The 21,306-nt window shown below is 32.7% G+C and overlaps 1 protein-coding gene across 3 annotated transcripts in view; it reads left to right on the top strand.

Annotated features, from left to right (window-relative positions):
• The window catches only part of LOC145248347 (centrosomal protein of 290 kDa-like), a 234,847-nt gene that overhangs the window by 45,239 nt on the left and 168,302 nt on the right, over window positions 1-21,306 (top strand). For all 3 annotated transcript variants that reach the window (XR_013863367.1, XM_080110263.1, XM_080110262.1), the window contains 5 exons: window positions 3,232-3,354; window positions 7,482-7,596; window positions 11,717-11,823; window positions 16,269-16,340; window positions 19,434-19,504. Coding sequence is in view for 2 of the 3 variants with exons in the window: in XM_080110263.1 (XP_079966389.1) it covers window positions 3,232-3,354; window positions 7,482-7,596; window positions 11,717-11,823; window positions 16,269-16,340; window positions 19,434-19,504 (488 nt within the window). In the remaining variant the exon portion in view is untranslated. The remainder of the gene's footprint in view (window positions 1-3,231; window positions 3,355-7,481; window positions 7,597-11,716; window positions 11,824-16,268; window positions 16,341-19,433; window positions 19,505-21,306) is intronic.

Raw genomic sequence — 21,306 nt, forward strand, 5'->3', positions numbered from 1 at the left:
TCAACACATTATCAAGGCCAAGAGGCCACTCAAGGATAAAGGTTAAAGAGTGTACAGTAGAAATTGGACAATATAATAATCATTAGTAATGAAAATTTGTTAAATTTGATAACTTATATGGAACGGCTCATCAAGAACTTATTGACGTTAGACTTGAAGACAACCATATTGTAGTCAGCCGGAAAGCAGGAAAACGGAAGACAATTCCACAGGCGTGCAGTTCTAATAAAAAAGCTTTGTTCATGAAATTATTTTAAGCTTCAAGCTAATTCAAGGCATTATATATAAAAAATAAATTTTATGAAATCAACAATGCAATGTAGACTACAATGTATTGTGAACTAGTTCACTGCAAGAGGCATGTAAACTTTCTCCCGGTGCACTATGATGGGTCCCTAACTAGAGCAGCCAATCAATTGATTTGGTTGAAAATGGGCGATTTCACTGATTTCGATAATAATAAAGATAAAGGAGTTTGAAACCTTTGTCAATCAGCATTAAAACCCAAGCAACATCGGGTCACTCTGCTAGTATTCTATGAAAGTTGAATTTTGAAGGCAGCAAGAATGCCATTTAATGTAACCCCTCACGTGAAGAGAAGGTGGTTAGGACTTCTATTTATCTGAATTCTGGGCTTGTGTCGTCTAGTCTTCTCTGAGGTTGTTACATGATCTCTGGTATGCTGAAAGCGAATATCGAAGCAGCAGGCAGGAAGAAAGACAAACTCATGTAGTCTAATCTACAGATTAATTTCGCAGAATTATGTACGAATGTTTTTACAGATCTCATTCAGTTTTTGTAAGATTTTTTTCACAGTCTCAAATCTCTTCACAGACAGCGACAGACGGTTGGATCAAGAAGGTAGAGGGGTCACATCTTTATACGGTCTGTTCTTCTTGAATCCCAACTCCAACTGCAACTGACTAATTTTAGCACGACAGTCGTATATATAGTAAGGTATGTGGATGGTCAGCCAATAAGATTTCGCCAAGAAATCGAAAGCCCCAGATTCCTACGTGGGCACAATTCCCATACCTGAAATCTGAATGTTGGGTCTCACGATTTCCAAGGCCAGATGTCAATTCTGGCATCCGACCTTGAGTTCATTTAAGGCCAGATAATGTTATCCGTGAAATTTCCTGTCATCAACTTTTTAGCTGCAAAAATATATTTCTCTGGTTTCAAACAATATCTATTTTGACATGCAATAAAATATATATTTATCTTCTCTATCTTAAATCCTTGGGTTATCTGGCGTCACCCGGGAATGATAAGCTACCTCAGCTTAGTTCTAAAGCTCCTCAATGGGGGATTATGTCACATAATATAAAACTGTTGAATACAAGATAAGTTAAACAGAACAAACAACATTATTGAAGAATTCAATATTTTTCAATTAAATTTTCATTTGCTGTCAAACGAGGGTGGCATCATATTTTAAAAAAATATTGAGATAAACGTCCTTTTCAGAAACAAATGCCGCTTAATGTGTTTCTATCCAGAAGTTGGGAAATTATGGGATATCTGTTGTGATCCAATGGTGTTTTCTACAAATTCAATTGTCACTGCCTTCAAAATTCAGCTTCACATGCCTCCATGCAGTAACTTAGTTCAAAATATATTTTATTCTACTGTTTCTTTTATAAAATTATTTTATATAAACTTCTTTCAACAAAAAGAAAAATTAAGAAATTTACATGCGGGGCTTGAACCTACAGACCACATCATGCAAAAAGCAATCAAACAAAAAAAAAAAAAATTAAATTTTCAAGTCCTATAAAATTCTTTGCAATTAATGAAAAAAAACATTAAGAAATTTGCGTGTACAGTTTGAACCTACAGACGAAGTCATGCAAAAAAAAAACATTAAGAAATTTACGTGTACAGTTTGAACCTACAGACGATGTCATGCAAAATAAAAACAAACAAAAAAACACACGCTATCAACTTACCCACAGTAGAATTGTCACGGCCCATTGTTCTATCATTGTTGCTAAGCAACAACATGAAAAAAATGGCTTTACCGATGATAGATAAATTTAAATAATGGTTTCGCTTATCGGTAATTATCGGGGGGTATTCTGAGACAAAACTTCACTAAGATCACTCTCAAACTTATATATTAAAGTTCTGTAAATTTTCAAGAAAATCTGTTCAGGTGTTTCGGAGTCTATAAGGAACGAACTCACACACACACACAAACTTGCATTTGTATAATTGTAGAGATAGAGATACTTGATTTGATCATCTCTTATTTTTATCACGTGTTTAAGTTTTGAGTAAAACGTTTCTGATGTTTATTGGCAGTTCTGAATTTTTGAGATGCTGATTGGCTATTCATATTAGATTCTTCGGACTACTGTTCTCATTTTGAGTGTCATTTTCACAACATTTCGGTTAATGTAACGACCAACCTTCTTAAGTCCTAAGAAACTACTTGGATATTTTTTTTTTTTTTTTTTTTTTTTACATAGGCATCACCACTTATCAAGGCCGATAGGCCACTCAAGGATAAGGGTTAAAGAGTGTAGAGTAGTCAAAAGGACAATATAATAATCGATAGTAATGGAAGTTCGGTAAATTTGTTAACTTAAGTGGAACGGCTCATCAAAAACTTGTTCACGTTGGACTTGAAGACAACCATATTATAGACAGTTGGAAAGCAGGAAAACAGAAGACAATTCCACAGGCGTGCAGTTCTAAGAAAGAAGCTTTGATCATGGAATCTATGTTTAGGTTTAGGCACAGATAAAGAGTGGGTGGAATTATTGATAGTGTTTTCAGCTAGACGAGTGTTTCTTGTGAAAGTTTGGCAAGGGGGGAGGACCATAGATTGAAGCTCAGTCGAACACTTTCCATGAAAATAACGATAAAGCAGAGACAAACTCGCAACATCTCTTCTATGAGATAGAGGTTGCAGCGAAGAGAAAAGGACATCTCCCACCAGGCCACGAAGTCTATTTTGAACCCTATCAAGGCAGGACAAGTCTTTTCTAGCAGCTCCTGCCTATATGTGGCAACAGTATTCCATCCTTGGACGTATCTGGCTCTTATATATGCAAGGCAATAACATACCTATAATGGCAGACTTCCCACAACATTTAAGTTTTGATGAAGCTGATAACATTTAATTAACTTTTCTTATTAGCACGTCATTCTTTTAAATATTTTATTCGTATATTGAAATATAAATTTAAAATTTGTCTAAAAAAAATATGTGTTCCATTTCAGGCTGCTCTTGCTGAGAAAGATGAAGAAATAAACACTTACCAAAAAGAAGCCATGATGGTGAGAAGAAAGCTGGAAGCTATCCATATGGATGCTGACCGTGCATCAGTTGATGCTCTTACAAAGGTCTGGTTATGTCTCTTTTATTTATTTTTATTTTTTCAGGGTGTGTAAAATATTTTTCAGAAATTGTTTTTTATTTTTTATTTTTATTTTTTTAAACTATTTATTGCTAGTTTAAGTGACCATCTTCGCTGGTTGAGAAGTTAAAAACTATAATCGTTAAAAATCACATCCTCTTGATTCTTTACACGAGTGAAGCTCACTGTTTTTAAATATTATTTTTCTAATGAGTCACGACTTATCAAGGCTAAAAGCCACTGAATGATAAGAGTTTAGAAGCTAGATGGTTTGACAATTCAATGATGAAGAATATTGCTAGAGGACTGAGGATGATGAAGGGAATCAACAAATCGTGATTATTTATGATGACAGTTTATGACAAGTATTTGTTAACATTGGATTTGAAGACGACCCTGTTGTAGCCTGCAGGGAAGTAAGTCGCATCATTTTTTGTGTTCCACAGAACAAAAAGTTCTTGAAAAGAAACTCTGTTTATAGAAATTCTACCTGATGCTAAACACATGGTGGAAGAAGTGAAATTTATATTGAAACTTAATTATTGAAATTCCGAAAAATTATGTAGAATTTTAATAAAAATAAAATTCATTTGCTATTTGGAGTCCACAAACTCCAAACTACAAGCTAATGTGTTGTTTGCATGTTAGAAGAAGAGAGATAAATAGGATGAAATGTTGGGAATATTATTTTTCTTTCAAACTTAAATATTTTTTATGAATTTGGGAATGATTGCTCTCAATTTTTCAAGTTTTACAATATTTGAAATGTATAACCTATTCATGGTTGATTTTTTTTTTTTTATGCATAGGCACCACCACTTATCAAAGCCAAGAGGCAACTCGAGGGTAAGGGTTAAAAAGTGTACAGTAGAAATTGGACAATATAGTAATCGTTAGTAATGGAAATTCGGTAAATTTGTTAACAAATGGAACGGTTCATCAAGAACTTGTTTACGTTAGACTTGAAGACAACCATATTGTAGTCAGCTGGAAAGCAGGAAAATGGAAGACAATTCCACAGGCGTGCAGTTCTAAGTTCTGGAATTTACGTTTAGGTTTAGGCACAGATAACGGGTGGTGGGAATTATTGATAGTGTTTTCAGCTAGACGAGTGTTTCTTGTGAAAGTTTGGCGAGGGGGGACCATAGTTGAACACTTTCCATGAAAATAACGATACAGCAGAGACAAACTCGCAACATCTCTTCTATGAGATAGAGGTTGCAGTGAAGAGAAAAGGACATCTACAAGGCTACAAAGACTATTTTGAACTCTATCAAGGCAGGACAAGTTCTTTCTAGCAGCTCCTGCCCAGATATGGCAACAGTATTTCATCCTTGGACGTACCTGGCTCTTATATAGATAGACAATTGCATCAGCAATGAGATATCTACTGAATCGATAGAAGGATCCCACCATTTTTCCAGCGGCCTTGGCAACAGATTTGATGTACATGTTCCATTTAAGATCAGGAATAAAGGTCAAGCTTCTGGGCATTATAAGTAACCAGCCCCTCCTTTTCCCATTGTACCACATGCTCAAGATCGGAGGTGAGAGAATCGGAGAAAATTTGGTCGTTTATTGTCTTAGATGTGCTACCATAGATGGTAGTGTCGTCAGCATAAATGTCTACAAATGATGTAAGGATGTGATTTGGAAGATCATTAATGTAGATCAGGAAAAGAGTTGGGCCCAGGATGGACCCCTAAGGAACTCCAGCATTAATACTGTGAGCTTCTGATTTTTGCCCATCGACTGCTACTCTTATGAACCTATCAGAAAGAAATGATTTAATAATTGAGGAGACATTTCCAGCTATACCATAGCTAGAGATCTTGTGAAGTAAACCTTTATGCCATACCCTATCAAAGAATTGGATATGTCAAGAGCAATTGCCCTAGAAAGGTTGCCTTCTTTTCTTCTTTAAATATAAATCTTAATAAATATTCATCAAGTTAAAATATTATGCATTTTTCTAAATAATAGATAAATTAAAATCATTTAAAATAGAAAAACAATATTAATAAATTTCTTATTTTCACAAATATAATTGTGAAACTGCCGATAAATTTTTCGTCTAAGGGGAGACAACTTTATTTCGATTTTTTTTCTCTCATATCAACTTCTGCTGTATTTCTGGCCTAAACATGTCTTGGTATTCAACCACCAAATGTTTGTAAAAATAATATATATATATATATATATATATATATATATATATATATATATATATTAATCTTCAAGTTGAAAGCTAGTGTCTTCTGTGAATAATTTTGTGTACATCTTGACAAGTCTTCCTATTTTAATGGTTCCATATTTAGGATGCCACAGTACCACATCGCTGACGACCTCATCTTTTATTCTGTAGCAATGTCTGCCATATTGTGTTGTTCTTTCTCTTCTCACCTGAAGAGATCCTGGGTAGCCGACCATACGGATGACTAATGGTTGGGTGTGTTTTCCAGTTTAAGTTTTAACACTGCCTGCAGCATTCTAGTGTAAGTTCCATAACTTTCAAGTTTTTTTACTGAGAGTCCATGTTGCTGGTGAACCATGAAGCAGCACCATCTCCTCTACGACTCTAAAAATGCTTTTCTTGATCTGTTTCAAGAAGGCAGCCTGCAGCATTCTAGTGTAAGTCCCATCTAACTTTCAAGTTTTTTACTCGCACTAAAGCACTTCAAAGGAATGCTGCCAATGAAAGTAATGATAAAGATGTTGAAGATGCATATAAAAATTTCATTAAATCCCATAATGAAACTGCAGATCTATTAATTCGAAACAAAAAAAGATGAAACGAAGCTACCTTAAGAAAATGACATAATTCAAGTTTAAAAAAGAGAACCAAGCAGGCTAGCACAAACAAAAAACACCATCAATGGCAGAAACACCATCAAAAAACATAAATAAGCTCAGAAAGATTTGGAAGCTACATATCTCAAAGAACAGCAGAACTACATACATTGTCAAATTGAGAATATCACAAATGCTACCGAAAATAAACAATCTTCACTTGTTATTGCAAACAGTCAATGATATTACAGGCAGAAAAAGAGTTACTAAGGCCAATATCAAAGCAAACAGCCAAGATGAGTGTTTGAAGAAATGGAGGTGTCATTTTCAAAATCTGCTCAGCAAAAAGCCCATTGTATCTGATTCCTCCGTCCAAATTAATCATGAAAACATGAGTTAACAATAAAACCTGGGCTTTTCACTGAAAATGAATTGAAAATAGTTTTGAAGAAACTAAACAAGAAAGGGGCCAGTCTTGACAAAATTCTACCTCAAATATAGAAACCGGCAAGTTTAATGACATTCTTTATTATTGTTACAAAATGTATGATTAACTCATCGACTGAAGGTTTCATATTGTCTTTCCCAAAGAAAGGAGATCTCAGTCAGACAAATAATTATAGAAGCATCTTGCTTATACTGATATCGCTGCAAAAATATACAATGGGATGCTCCTCAAAAGAATGCAACCTGAAATGGAAAAGATGCTCAGAAGAAATCAAATTGGGTTCAGAAAAAAAACGCTTAACAATCAGTCAAATTTTGATTGTTTGAAGAATTATTGAAGAAACTATTGACAACACTAACGTTTGTAGAATTTTTGAAAGCTTTTGATTCGGTTCAAAGAGAAAAAAATGAAACATATTTTGCTGAGATATGGTATCGCTGAAGAAATGATCCTATATAAGAATACTAAAGTCATGGTGTGCTTCTTTGAAGTAAAAGCTGGTGACACTCTGGCTCCATTTTTATTTGTGATCTGTCTCGATTACGTACTGAAACATTCTGTTAAACAAATAGTGGGGTATTAGGGTGGGGTGGTAGTGGTGTCAAATTTCGGGAATTTTCATTTTTTTTTTTTTTAATTTATTATTATTTACTTCTTCCATTTTTCTTCTCAATTTGTTTTATTTAATTGTTATTTAATTGTTATTTAATGTTATTTAATTGTTATTTAATTGTTATTTAATTGTTTGCTGTTAAATTCCTGAAATGATATTGATGTTGGACATTTTCCCATTTCGACTAGTAATCCTTGCTGTTATCTATTATAAAAATGTTTGATTTTCATTATTTATGGTTGAAATTTTTTTTTGTATGAAGGTGATTGAAGAGAAAGACAAACAAATAAACGAATTAACCGAAGAAATCAAGAATTATGCAGAGGAAATGGAAATAAATGCAGCAGTTTTTGAAGACCTGAAAAAAAATTCAAAATGTAATCTACTGATACATTAATTCCATTTTTTAAAATAATTCTGTTTTATTTTATTTTTTTTTAGTTTTTTAAAATTTTTTTGTTATTTTTTGTTATTTTTTGTTTTTGTTTTTTAAATATTTTTGTTATTTTTGTTAGTTTTTTGTCATTGTTTTTGTTTTTTAAAATTGTTTTATTCTATTATGACGCATGAAATAGAAAGAGAAAAATCTTGTCTCTTTTTCTGTCTCTTCGTCTCATGCATGAAAAAAATGCAATTTTACTTTTTTTTGTTGAAAAGAAAATGTTATATTACTTAGAAGTCAATTGCATTAATTTCACAACTTGTATGATTGACCTTTTAAAATAGTAACACAGGCAAGTAACAGGTGGTTGAGGTTAGGCCAACTTGGCCATCATCTTACGATGATAAATAATACTCTAAGTGAGAGCTTATCATTCAAACTTCTAGACTTTATATTCACAGGAAACATAAATTGGAACAAGTACATTAAGGACATTACCAAAGCTGCTGCAAAGAAGGTGGGCTCTCTCTACCATGCTAGAAAATTACTCACATCTGAGAGTATCCTATATCTGTACAAAGCCACAATTTGCTCATTGATGTGGTCTTGTTGTGAAATCGAGGCTAGAGTATCTACCACTAGTCTCTCACTCTTAGATACACTCCAAAAAGGAGTCTCAAATATAATAGATCCCACAAACTCTTGTCCCATTGCTACAATGTTTCATCTCATCATTTTACTAGTACTTTAATCGCATTTGCTCTCATGAACTCATAGAACTTGTACCCCCTTGACATACTCCCGACAAAAAGTAAAATCCCACGTCTTCATTGTTGATGTCTCCAGATATTTGAAAGCCTTCTACTCTAATAGTTTTTTCCCTTGAACTGCTACAATTTGTAATTCTTTTTTTTTTTTTTTTTTTTTTTTTTACATAGGCATCACCACATTATCAAGGCCAAGAGGCCACTCAAGGATAAGGGTTAAAGAGTGTACAGTAGAAATTGGACATTATAGTAATCATTAGTAATGAAAATTTGGTAAAGTTGATAACTTATATGGAACGGCTCATCAAGAACTTATTTACGTTAGACTTGAAGACAACCATATTGTAGTCAGCCGGAAAGCAGGAAAACGGAAGACAATTCCACAGGCGTGCAGTTCTAAGAAAGAAGCTTTGTTCATGGAATTTACGTTTAGGTTTAGGCACAGATAAAGAGTGGGGGGAATTATTGATAGTGTTTACAGCTAGACGAGTGTTTCTTGTGAAAGTTTGGCGAGGGGGGGACCATAGATTGAAGCTCAGTTGAACACTTTCCATGAAAATAACGATACATCAGAGACAAACTCGCAACATCTCTTCTGTGAGATAATTTCCTTCCTGTTTCTTGCTTCCTTGACTGTACTGACATGCAGAAGTTTAAATGGAATATGAAAAGAAATCTCACTACTCACAATCATCTGTTAGACATATTTCTCCAGATACAGCTTTTTGAACTCCGGAATCTTTATGGAATTTTTAATTGAGCCATTTAATTAAATCAGAGGTAGATTCTTTTTGTTCTGTCAGCCATGCCTGAGTAGAAGTGTTAAATAATTTTATTTCATTCTTAGTATCGTTTGTAGTGAAGATTGAACCTTCAACCTTTAGAAGGCTGTCACTTACAACTGCTTGTTAATCAACGCTTTTATCCATTGCGTTACTTCGCACTTCTATTCAGTCATGGCATAAATCTTGAATAAATTATTGTTAAGTTACCTCTCTTGATTTTTAAGATTTTTTTTCAAAATGACGGGCAAGATGTTCACTGTTTGGATACGCAAAAGATTTGATTTCATAATTTAAAAATAGAATTGCTTGATCAATTTACATGATTTTAGAGACAATTCCAAAAATTTATATAAATATTCAGTATGTATAATGTGTGTAATTCAGAGTTTAAAAATTGCTTTTGAATTGATTTTCCAGGCTCAAATTTATATTCAGAACGCATAAATATGTGTAGTTTTTTTACCATTTCATGTGTGTATATTATTTAGTTTTATAACTTTTAAATTTTAATAAGTTTGAATATGTCAGAATTTTTAAAATGAGGATTGATAAATTGATTATTTGTTTTATTTCAACTACTATTTTCATCTTAGTTGTTTTTTAACAATGTTTTGGTTGATGTAACCTTTAATCTGTGTCTCTGATGTAACCCGATGAAGCTGTGTGTAGATACTAGCTTCCTTACCTAAAATGCACCAAACATTCATGTTATTGTTTTTTTTTCTTTCTTTTTGTAAATCTCAATCATGTTCTGCAAAGTCAAATACAAAAACAGTTTTCCTCTACAAAACAACCAAACCAAATAAAATAAATAAATATTTGAAGATATAAACGAAGCATAAAAACTTTTTCAAAAATTATTGGATTGCTAAATATAATCTGATAAAGGCTTGATCTATATATATAAAAGCGAAAATGTGTGTATGTATGTGTGTTTATAGGTCTCGCCAAAACTTTTGACACAAGCCACAGATTTTTGCCAAATAGATATCATTTTTAAGCTCAAACCTTTGCCCGACAAATATAAAAAAGTTGGCCAAAAACATTAATTCCTTCACCCTAAACTAGCCATTTTTGTACAGGGTGGGGGTAGCAAAAAACCGTCCTCTCATGACAAGATGGCTTCTATGCATGTGCAAATGACGTCGGAACATGATTTAGTTTAAATATTAAAAAAACCAACCCAATTTCGTCAACGTCCTCTTACCTCAATTGATTAGAGCGTGGTGTCATTATCTAAAGATTGTAAGTTCGAATCGTGGTATGAGATGTATTCTTTTTTTTTTTTTTTTTTTTGATTTTTTAAAGTTTTAATATTGAAACGGGGTTATTTAAGCCATTTTTCACATTTTTTTTTTTTTTTTTTCAGATTTTTTAAAGAAATTTTAATGTTCGTTTTTCTGTTTTTTTTTCCCATCACATTCGCATTTTCTTTTTTTGTTTTTGTTTTTCCGATTTTAAGAAATTTTAATATCGTTCTTATGTTAGTTTTTTTTTTATTTTTTTTATTTTTTAAATTAAAAATTTTTTTTTTTATATATATTATTTAAACAAGGTGATTACTTCGCTTATTCTTTTGTTTTGCACACATACCTCTAAACACCCGGGCAACGCCAGGTACCCCCGCTAGTATGTCATAAAACAAAACAACCAAACCAAACACCATGAATAAATATTTGAATAAAAACCAAACCATCTAATCTTCGGCATCTGCTTTTTTCAAACTTGAGAACATTTTTAGGTGAATTTGGGAAGCTGGACAGAATTTTGAATTATTATTTAATCATTGGTAGATTGTTCTCATTCTTTCAACCATAACTAGGCAGAAGTTTCAATTCATGTTATTTTTAGTGATTATTGAACCTTCAACCTCCACAAGAGTGTTGCTTAGAACTGATTGTCAAATAACTTTTAACCATTACACCATATATTTGTAGATTAAATAAAGTGTTCAGTTTGAAATTCCATACAAGTTCCTGGGTTCAACATAGTCAGCTCACGTACTTCCTGGCTGGCTGCTACCAGAAGTGGTGACAAGACAAATCAGTTTGTTTGCTTTTTTTCTCCCATGTGCATGTACTCTTTTTAAACATTTTTTTTTTATCGTTCTTTTTTTATTTAATAATCATTGAAACGTTTTTTGGTCTTATTTTAATTAAGAATTATTGAAATTAGTTTTATTTATTTATTTTTTATTTTTTTAAAGAATTATTAAAAACACTTTTTGTACTCATTTTTTTTCCTTTTAAAAGAATTATTGAAAACACGTTCAAAAATATACAGATATTTTTAAAGAATTATTGAAAACACTTCTACTGAAGAATAATAAAAGTGAAGGAACTAATTTGCCTTGTCACCGCTTCCGGTAGCAGACACACCGGAAGTTAGGAAGTACGTTATCTGATTATAACCAAGATTCCCAAATCCGACTAGAAGGTTCGCAAGTTTAAAAAGATGCGCCTAAAGACGGTCATCCAAAATGTTATGAAAATAGGCAGATTAGAATAAGGTGTGATTAATACAAATTATAAAATGTTTTTGTTTTTTCTTTTTTGAATTGAAGCTGAAAAAGGTCCTGTTGATTTTTTGTACAAGAAAATCCAAGAACAACAATTTTTATTACGACAAAAAGATCAGGAATTGAAAGAGGCAAATAAATTGGTCAAAGAGGTAAGATTATTTTCTATGATTCTTCGGTTGATTCATTTTGGAACGAGCATTTAATGCTATTTGCTAATTGACTGAAGCGCCTCTGCTAGGGAATGCCGACAGGGCTGCACAGGCATCTTTTGCTGGGTCAGAGTACTCCTCCTCTCTGTGGGGTATATGCGAAAGGAAAAAAAGAAAAAGTACCGTTTAAGGCTAGGTTATGGTTAGAAACAAAAACAAAAAAATAAGACATACTGGGTGTATCTGCATCGCTCTTTGGGAAAGAAGAAGAAAAGGATGGCTAGATCATTTATATGCACAAAGGGCATCTTGGGAAGGCAGGGCATGAGGGGACAAGCTATTTTTTTTTCCTGTCTCTTCCTTTTTTTTTTTTTAGATAGGAGGATATAAAAGCTGGGAAAAATTCCCTGGAGGGTGCAAAAAGAAAAGAGTCGTGAACATCTTCTCTTGAAAAGTATTTCGTGTTGCTGATGTTCAGATTGTGTGGTGTGACATTGGTGGCGAGAAGCCAGGTGTGGTCAATTGGAAAAGAAGAGGGCAGAAACGTGCTGTTGTCGAGCAAGTGACTCACTCCTTCCCAAACCCCAGAACCGAATCCTGATTGTAACTTTAGACTCTGGAGCGCTGACTTTTCAGTTCTACTTTCTGACTCTGGTGTCACCTTTAAATCACAACGTTGTTTATTACAAGTTTAAAGGTTATGCATTTTACAATGCTGTGAAGGTGGAGGCGGATATTTGTCATGGTGATTAGTTCAAACACAATTTAAATGGAAAAGTAAAATCTCCTATGTTTTTTTTTTTACCTAAAAAAATTGAAGAGCTACGAACACGAGAGTGGTATCGTTAAAACGAGTGTCCATCTTGTGCTCCAGAATTTATTTTTCTACATAGTCACCACTATTCTCAATGCACTTTTGTCAGGAATTCAATGATGCATCTCTGCTTCTGACACACGTCTATGACAAGGGGTTGCTTTCTTAGAGTCTCATGCCATCAATATCTGCAACAGAGAGATGAAACTTTAAGGTTTTGAATGCATAAGTTCAGTTATCGTAACAATGCAATTTACAATCTTCTCTGATCTATTCGGGCGGAATAAAAATAGGAGGCATTACTTTCATAAAAGGACTTGTTAGAATTTTGCTGCAATTTCGTAACTAGCATTTAAAAATATTTCTACCATTTCAGTATCGTTTTGCTGCAGAAGTTTATCGATTTTCTAAATATCCCCCACTGTATTTGTGATTAATAGTTTTATTAATAAAAAATAAACAAATCTGCTTTGTTAGACTTGACAAAAGTCTAAGTTGTAAAAAAACAATTGATTTGCTTAGAGCTTTGCTGCCCCCTACCACTATTTCTCCTAGATATACTGCTGAGAAAATTGTAATTTGTGCAAAAATTACTTACACCAAAAGCATTCACATGCCTGCTGAATAATAGAAATAACAAAATGGCAATGCCCGGTCAATTTTATCCTCAATAATCACGCAAACTAATGCAAATTCTTGCCGATAATAGGCAAATGAGATGATGTGAAGGTTTGAATAAAAAACATGTTTTTCAGAAACTGAGCCCATTCAAATTTTGGAGTAATATGTTGGATTTTGAAGTAGTGAGTTTTGATAGCAATATGTCAGATTTTGAAGTAGCAAATTTTGACAGCAATATGTCGGATTTTGGAGAAGTGAGTTTTGTTAGCAGTATGTCGGATTTTGGAGTATCGAATTTTGTTCGGGGTAGTGAATTTTGACAGCAATATGTCAGATTTTGAAGTAGCGAATTTTGATAGCAATATGTCGGATTTTGAAGTAGCAAATTAGTGAATTTTGACAGCAGTGTATCGAATTTAACATGGACATTGTTAGTTGAAAGTGCAGAATAGTTAACAATTTATAATTTAACATATACCTTGCTCACATTGACTAATGATTTTTTGTGTGTCTGGATAGTCCAAATATGTTGCGTTAAATTAAAGAGAATTTAAGCATAAGTTTCGTCTTTACTAAAAAAATCGCTTGTGACCTGTTAATTTCACTGCATACATTGCCATCATTAAATTATTTTTGAAAAACTGAGTATTTTTTTCATTGTTTCGACTCTTTGTTTGACGTACTCCAAACCTCATCATATGTCAGCCATATCATTGGTCATACATATGTTGATAATCACAGCTTTCATCCGATCTGATAAGCAGTTTGACGTGAGAACTAGCCTTGTTTGAAGTGAGAATGGAAATGGAATCATGTCATCTTTTCTAGGGCAACAATGCTATCATTCAACCCTGTATATAAAGAAAATGTGATGCTTATAATAGTGAAATTAAAAAATCAAAATATTGAATTTCAAATAAAACTAATAGTATCTACTTAATTGTCATGTCACAGTAATGAACATATCCAAAAATTAGAAAATATTATGAGATACAAAATTAATTATTAATGAAAATAGTTTTTTTTTTTTTTTTTTTTTTTTTTTTTACAAGGGTGTCACCACTTATCAAGGCCCAGAGGCCACTCAAGGATAAGGGTTAATAGGTATACATTAGTCATTGTGATTTTAGCATAGTAAACAGTGGGAATTTTGAAACTTGGATTACTTAGGGGGACGATTCAATTAGAACTTGTTCACATTGGACTTTTTCTTTTTTCTTTTTTTTTTTCATAGGTATCAACTCATTTTCAAGGTCAAAGAGGCAACTCAAGGATAAGGGTTAAAGAATGTACAGTAGAAATTGGACAATATAATAATCATTAGTAATGAAAATTTGTTAAATTTGATAACTTATATGGAATGGCTCATCAAGAACTTATTTACGTTAGACTTGAAGACAACCATATTGTAGTCAGCCGGAAAGCAGGAAAATGGAAGACAATTCCACAGGCGTGCAGTTCTAATAAAAAAGCTTTGTTCATGGAATCTACGTTTAGGTTTAGGCACAGATAAAGAGTGGGGGGAATTATTGATAGTGTTTACAGCTAGACGAGTGTTTCTTGTGAAAGTTTTGCGAGGGGGGACCATAGATTGAAGCTCAGTCGAACACTTTCCATGAAAATAACGATACATACGAGACAAACTCGCAACATCTCTTCTGTGAGATAGAGGTTGCAAGGAAGAGAAAAGGACATCTCCTACGAGGCTACGAAGTCTATTTTGAACTCTATCAAGGCAGGCCAAGTCCTTTCTAGCAGCTCCTGCCCAGATGTGGCAACAGTATTCCATCCTTGGACGTACCTGGCTCTTATATAGATAGAGAATTGCATCAGCAGTGAGATATCTACTGGATCGATAGAAAGATCCCACCATTTTTCCAGCGGCCTTGGCAACAGATTTGATGTACGTGTTCCATTTAAGATCAGGAGTAATGGTCAATCCAAGAAGCTTGTCAAAACTTGAGGCCTCTTGAAGACGAGAGCCATTCATTTCAATTGATGCCAGATGTGGATCAGAATGTTGATGATGTAAAGAGAGGAGCTTGGTTTTAGATGCATTAAAAGTAACCAGCCACTTCTTTCCCCATTGTACTACATGCTCAAGATCAGAGGAGAGAGAATTGGAGAGAACTTGATCGTTTACTGTCTTAGATGTACTACCATAAATGGTAGTGTCGTCAGCATAAATGTCTACAAATGATGTAAGGATGTGATTTGGAAGATCATTAATGTAGATCAGGAAAAGAGTTGGGCCCAGGATGGACCCCTGAGGGACACCGGCATTAATACTGTGGGCTTCTGATTTTTGCCCCTCAACTACTACTCTTATGAACCTATCAGAAAGAAAATGACAGCGAAAATTGAATTTTGCTAAAAAGAAAGAAACTGGAGAGTTGAACTCGTAGCAAGGGAGGTAATAATTGTAGGCCAATTTTTTTAATTAACGAATTTCTTTTATTTATTTAGTTTTTAAAATTGTTTATAATTTTAATTTAATTTTGTTATTAATTTTCAGTGAAATATTTAAAAAAAATAAATGAAAGAAACACTTTAACCTTTTAATTTATTGACTTTAAGAATTTAAAACTTAAAATTTTTTTTTATAGACAAAAATAATTTTTATCTAAATATTCTTTAAATAAAATGTCACTTAAATTTATTTAATTTATAACAAATATTTGTGTCTGAATTACATTAAAATAAATAGAATGCAATGAGTAAGTTTTAAAACTTGGTTAAGTCAAGGAGATAATAGAATTCAATTTTAAAACAATTCATTTAAAAAATTAGGTAAAATCAAATTTTTTTACCTGAGTGACACCAGTTATTGTTCAATCTTTATGTTTGCATTTGGTAATTGGATCATCCAACTTTTTTTTAAAAGGTGATAACGAACTTGAATAAGCATGTTGTTGTTATTATTATTATCATCATCATTATTATTATTATTATTATTATTATTATTATTCACATAAAAAATTGTTTTCTGACGTGTTAATTTATTTTTTAGGCTGATAAAGATACATGTGATAAGGAAAAACAATTGTGTGAAACACTGGAACGAATCCGACAATATGAATCGGTAAGTTTATATTTTGAGGATACACTTTACCCATTTTTTTTTTTTTTTTTTTGGTCCCTTGACAAGGGAGGGATTGGATCTCATAATTCACTTCCGTTCCATGCTCATTTGTTCACACTTTTCTCAACAACCATATCTTGGAATTTTTAGTCATAGTGGAAGTAAAGTTTTGGCAGAACAGATTTTCTGGAATAACTCTGATTGCCCGCCACCCCCACCCCCACCCCGGGAGCATTATAGGGGTAAATAGGGGTAAAATTGCCCTAAAATCATTTGCCGATTCATTTGTTTGCAATTTTCTCGATACCACTCCTAAAATTTTTTTGAAATGTTGCATGTTTGGCTTGTTCTTCATATATTTTTTTTTTTTAAGAAAATCAGGTTATAGTCATTTCGGACGATGTAAAACTCCAGTCTTCAACCATCTTTAAGTACATCTTTTCAAACTTAGGAATCTTCTAGTCAAATTTGAGAATCTTGGTTATAGTCAGCTAACATACTTCCTAACTTCCGGCGTGGCTGCTACCGGAAGCGAAGTCAAGGCAAGTCAGTTCCTTCACTTTTATTGTTCTTCAGTATTTCAATTGTGAAATGATTTATTGAAATAAATTATAAGTAAAGGACATTATCGAAAAGTATATGATAAAAGTTAACAAAATTATACAGATAAAAATAACACAATTAGTCATTATTTGCATATTTAATAACAAAATTTAAAAAAATGTTTTTATTTTATTTGAAATTTTATAAGCAATATTTTATGAAATGATAAAAATGTGTTTTTTTAATTTAAAAAACAAACGTTTTTATTTGAATTTATATAATAAAAATATGTTTATGAAAGTATAGCAATAAAATTATTAAAATCAAAATAACAAAATTTCAAACATCATTAAAAAATGTATCCAATACATAATATTCCAAAATAATTTAAAGTGATTTAAAAAAGCTAATTTCAAGAATTATTAATTAAAATAAAGCTGAAGAGTTTCCAATGATTATTAAATTAAAAATTAACAATCTGAAAATTATAATAAAAAAAAGACTACATGCACAGGGAAGATATAGGTGTGAGAGAAAAAAAGCAAAGGAACTGATTTACTTTGTCACCGCTTCCAATAGCAGCCATGTTGGAAGTTAGGAAGTATGATAGCTGATTATAACCAAAAAACAAAATATTGTTCAAATGTTTAAAGATTTATAACAGGCAAAACTTTCTAATTAAACCGATCATCAAATGTGTAAAACATTTTTCAAATATATTTTTTTCAAGTCATCTCAATCTCTGTTATATACATGTATGTGTACACACACACACACACACACACATATATATAATGAAAATTACAATTGAATTTACCAAAATGATCCAAAATGGTAAAATTAAAGTAAATTATAAATATTAAAGAATTAATATTTATAAAATTATCTCAGCCAGATAAAAAAGCTTGATAAAACCAAATAGGAAATAGAGCTTATAATATGAGCAAACAGTTAATAAAATATGTTAAAAAACACTTTGAAATGAGTTAAAAACATATTTAATCTGAAAAGGAAACACTAGATAAATGGATAGTCCTTAATCCGCGGAGTTTCGAAGAAATACTTTCCTTCTCATCAGAGGGTAGGAATTAGCAAAATGCGGGATCGGATTTTGCATGCAGAAGTATTTGATGAAACCACAAGTAAGTCAAAGATCTTACTTGAAAACAAAAAAAGTGAAGCAGAGGGAATATGGTGAAGAAAAAGGTGATTACACACGAATGGATAGTCGGGTGGAAGATAAATAATCCAGTGACGGTTAAGTCCAAATGTAAAACTTCAAGAAAGTTAAATGTTTTTAACTCATTTCAAAGTGTTTTTTAACATATTTTATTAACTGTTTGCTCATATATATATGGTGTCCAAAAAGTCACTGAAAATAGATTCTTTATTTTTGATCATATTTTACTGTAATTCAAACACAATCTGACTAAGACATTCAGAAATTTGTATTAAAAAATGTAAAATAAAATCTTTATTTACAAAAAAAATTAACTCCCTTATTTTGTTTTGCAAGCTGGCAGACATCAAAACATCAAACCCCAAACTCTGCAAAAATTGAAGGAAAACATCAGGAATGAAATAAGGGAGCTAAATCTCAATCCAGGGAATTAATTAAAATTAATATTTAAAAGATTATGCAAATTAGCTAGATCTTTTGCAGATAAATATAATTCCATGACTCATATATATATTCATCTGCAAAAGATCTAGCAAATTTTCATATTTTTTAAACATTCATTTTAATTAATTCCCTATTAATTTTTTTGGTTTTATGGGATGATCATCTTTAGTTAACTATTACGTGTAATTATATTCATGCAGATATTCTACATGATTTATACTTGTGTAATATTTGCGTAAAAAGTTTACAGTAAATACAAACCTCTTTTTATATATATATTTATGTATGCGTATATATATATATTTCTTTAAAAAGTTTTTCCTACCAAACTCCTTTGTCAGTTTTGGTCTACAGACATGAAATTTAATGTATAGAGTATTCGAACCCATGCCGGGAAAATCAGTGCAAAAGTGTGAAAATTAAAGAAATAGAATTTGCCAGGTGAAGATCAAATGACAACATTATGAATATGCATATGTAATGTAACAGTTATTAGTTCATGTTTTAATTTTTAACCTTGCAGCAAACATGGTTTCATAACTCCGGCATTAACGTTTTAGTTTTGATTCTCTGTGGTGACGCACGAGTCGCTTTTTTTAACTTTTTAAATCATTACCACATTATATTGATCCAATATAATGTGGTAATAAATACGAAATCTGCATTAATCCAAATATTATATTTAAGCGTATTTTATGACCGAACAATGTCAGGTGGCACGCTAGTGTGTATATATATATATATATATATATATATATATATATTATGAGCTGTTTAAAAGTCACAATTTCATCAAAATAAAAATTCAAAAGAAACTAAAATAAAAATCTAGATTAGTTAAATAGTCATTTGCAAAAAATGTCTTCCATTTTTGCACGCTTAAAAAAATTTCACTATTTTATGTGAATGCTTTTGTGTGTTTTTAGGGAGAGTATGGATTGACTGATGCGGTGAGCGAAATCAAGGAACTGAAGAAGCAGTTAAAGATCCGAGAAAGGTATTTTCTGTCATCCTCCCATAACGTCATATCCAACTGCATGATCCTAATTCTTAACGTTTAACTTTGAAATAGGTTTTTCCATCCTCTGTTTAATTTTATGTGAAAAAAAATGTCTGTTTTTAAAGCTTACCTTTATACATCCTGAATATTGCTGCGTTTGTGCATGAAACCACTTTCAGCCATTGACTTCTTTTCCACTGATGATCATGTGTTTTTGTAGTTTGCTATTAAGTTACCCAGTTGATATTTGATCAATACCAACTGGGTTATTTGGGCAAAGTAGTAGGTTGTTGAGAGAAGCCCAAATCCAGTAAGGCAGCTCAACATTGTTTGCCATCCTCGATTTATCATCCTTCCAACTTCTCTTTGGAGGTGACCCTGTAAAGCCTCTCCCATGCACCTCGATGTGTACAGTTGCTTACTGGTCCTTCGACAGTAATTCACTCCCATTTGTCCGTTCATTTGTTAGCATTTTTCTCAATAACTACGCCTTGGATTTTTTTTGAAATTTTGCACAAACATTAGTCATGATAAAAGTAAATTTTTGCCAGAACGGATTTTCCGGGATAATGTTGGTTAATGAGGCCATTATAAGGGTAAAATTGCCCCCAAATTGTTTGTCTGTTTGTTCTCAATAACCACGTAATGGATTTTAAAAAAATTTTGCACAAACATTAGTCATGGTTAGCTTGTTCATCCATTCAACCACCTGTCATTCTTGTTGCCTTATCTATCTAGCCACTATGTTTGATGGAGTTTCACTAATTTTTTTTTCATTTCTCTTTTTAAACTCCCAAAACAGAATTCATTAAATTTTCAGTTTTCTTTTCTATTATCATTATTGACTCATCCCTTTTGACCCCATTTAAACGAATGCTATTTTTTCTGATCTTCTCGTAATGTAGCCGTTACAAACAAACAAATGGAAATAAAAAAATCTGTATCAGCGTTTTTTTTTCTTTTTTAACAAAAGCATTTTTTACTGTTACTCTCTCGTCTCGACACCATTTAAAATGTTTCTCGCCACCACATGTCCATCTAACCTTGCTGTGCTTCTGCTCCCTCTGACCGCATGCAAGCCACAGCCGGCCCATTCTTGCCTTCACTTTACACGTCCGTCTCCTTTGGCACTGACATTTTGTTCCTTTTTCTTTTCCCGCCAGCTTGAATACACTTCCTAATTTGCATACATGTGCAAAAGCTGCTGCTGCTAATACAATCGCTTGCCATGCATCCTTCACTACTGCTGATAGTTTTCCACAGGCTCCTTCAGTCTTGGACAGACTATGGATACCCATGAAGGGTTGCCTGCGCGTGAAATGTTTGTGGCAGGAGGTGCGCAATCTCCAACCACACCTCTCCTGAGACGATATTGTTAAATACCAGTGGCAAGTGAAGTACAGGACGACTGGAAACAAATGCCGAGATAAGCGGAGAGCACATATAGTACCTAGAATTCCTAAATGGTCACCCATTTAGTACTAACCAGGCTCAATGTTACTTAATTTCGGTGATCTGACAAGAACCGGTGTGTCAACGTGATTATGCTGTATAGTTTTCCACGCACTCTGTTACATCGGTTATTTGGGTAAAGTGGTAGGCTGTTGAGAGAAGCCCAAATCCAGCAAGGCAACTTAGCATTGCTTGGCATCCTTTATTTATTACTCTTTTAATTTCTCCTTGGAAGCAACACTGTGCAACCTCTCCCACACACCTCGATATCTACAATTGCTTGCCATCCACTGGTTGACCTAATCTATTTAGCCATCACGTTTGACGGATTTCAAAATAAAATTCAT

Source organism: Euprymna scolopes, chromosome 26 (assembly GCF_053919585.1).
Source record: "Euprymna scolopes isolate OS-2025 chromosome 26, ASM5391958v1, whole genome shotgun sequence".
Taxonomy (NCBI): domain Eukaryota; kingdom Metazoa; phylum Mollusca; class Cephalopoda; order Sepiida; family Sepiolidae; genus Euprymna; species Euprymna scolopes.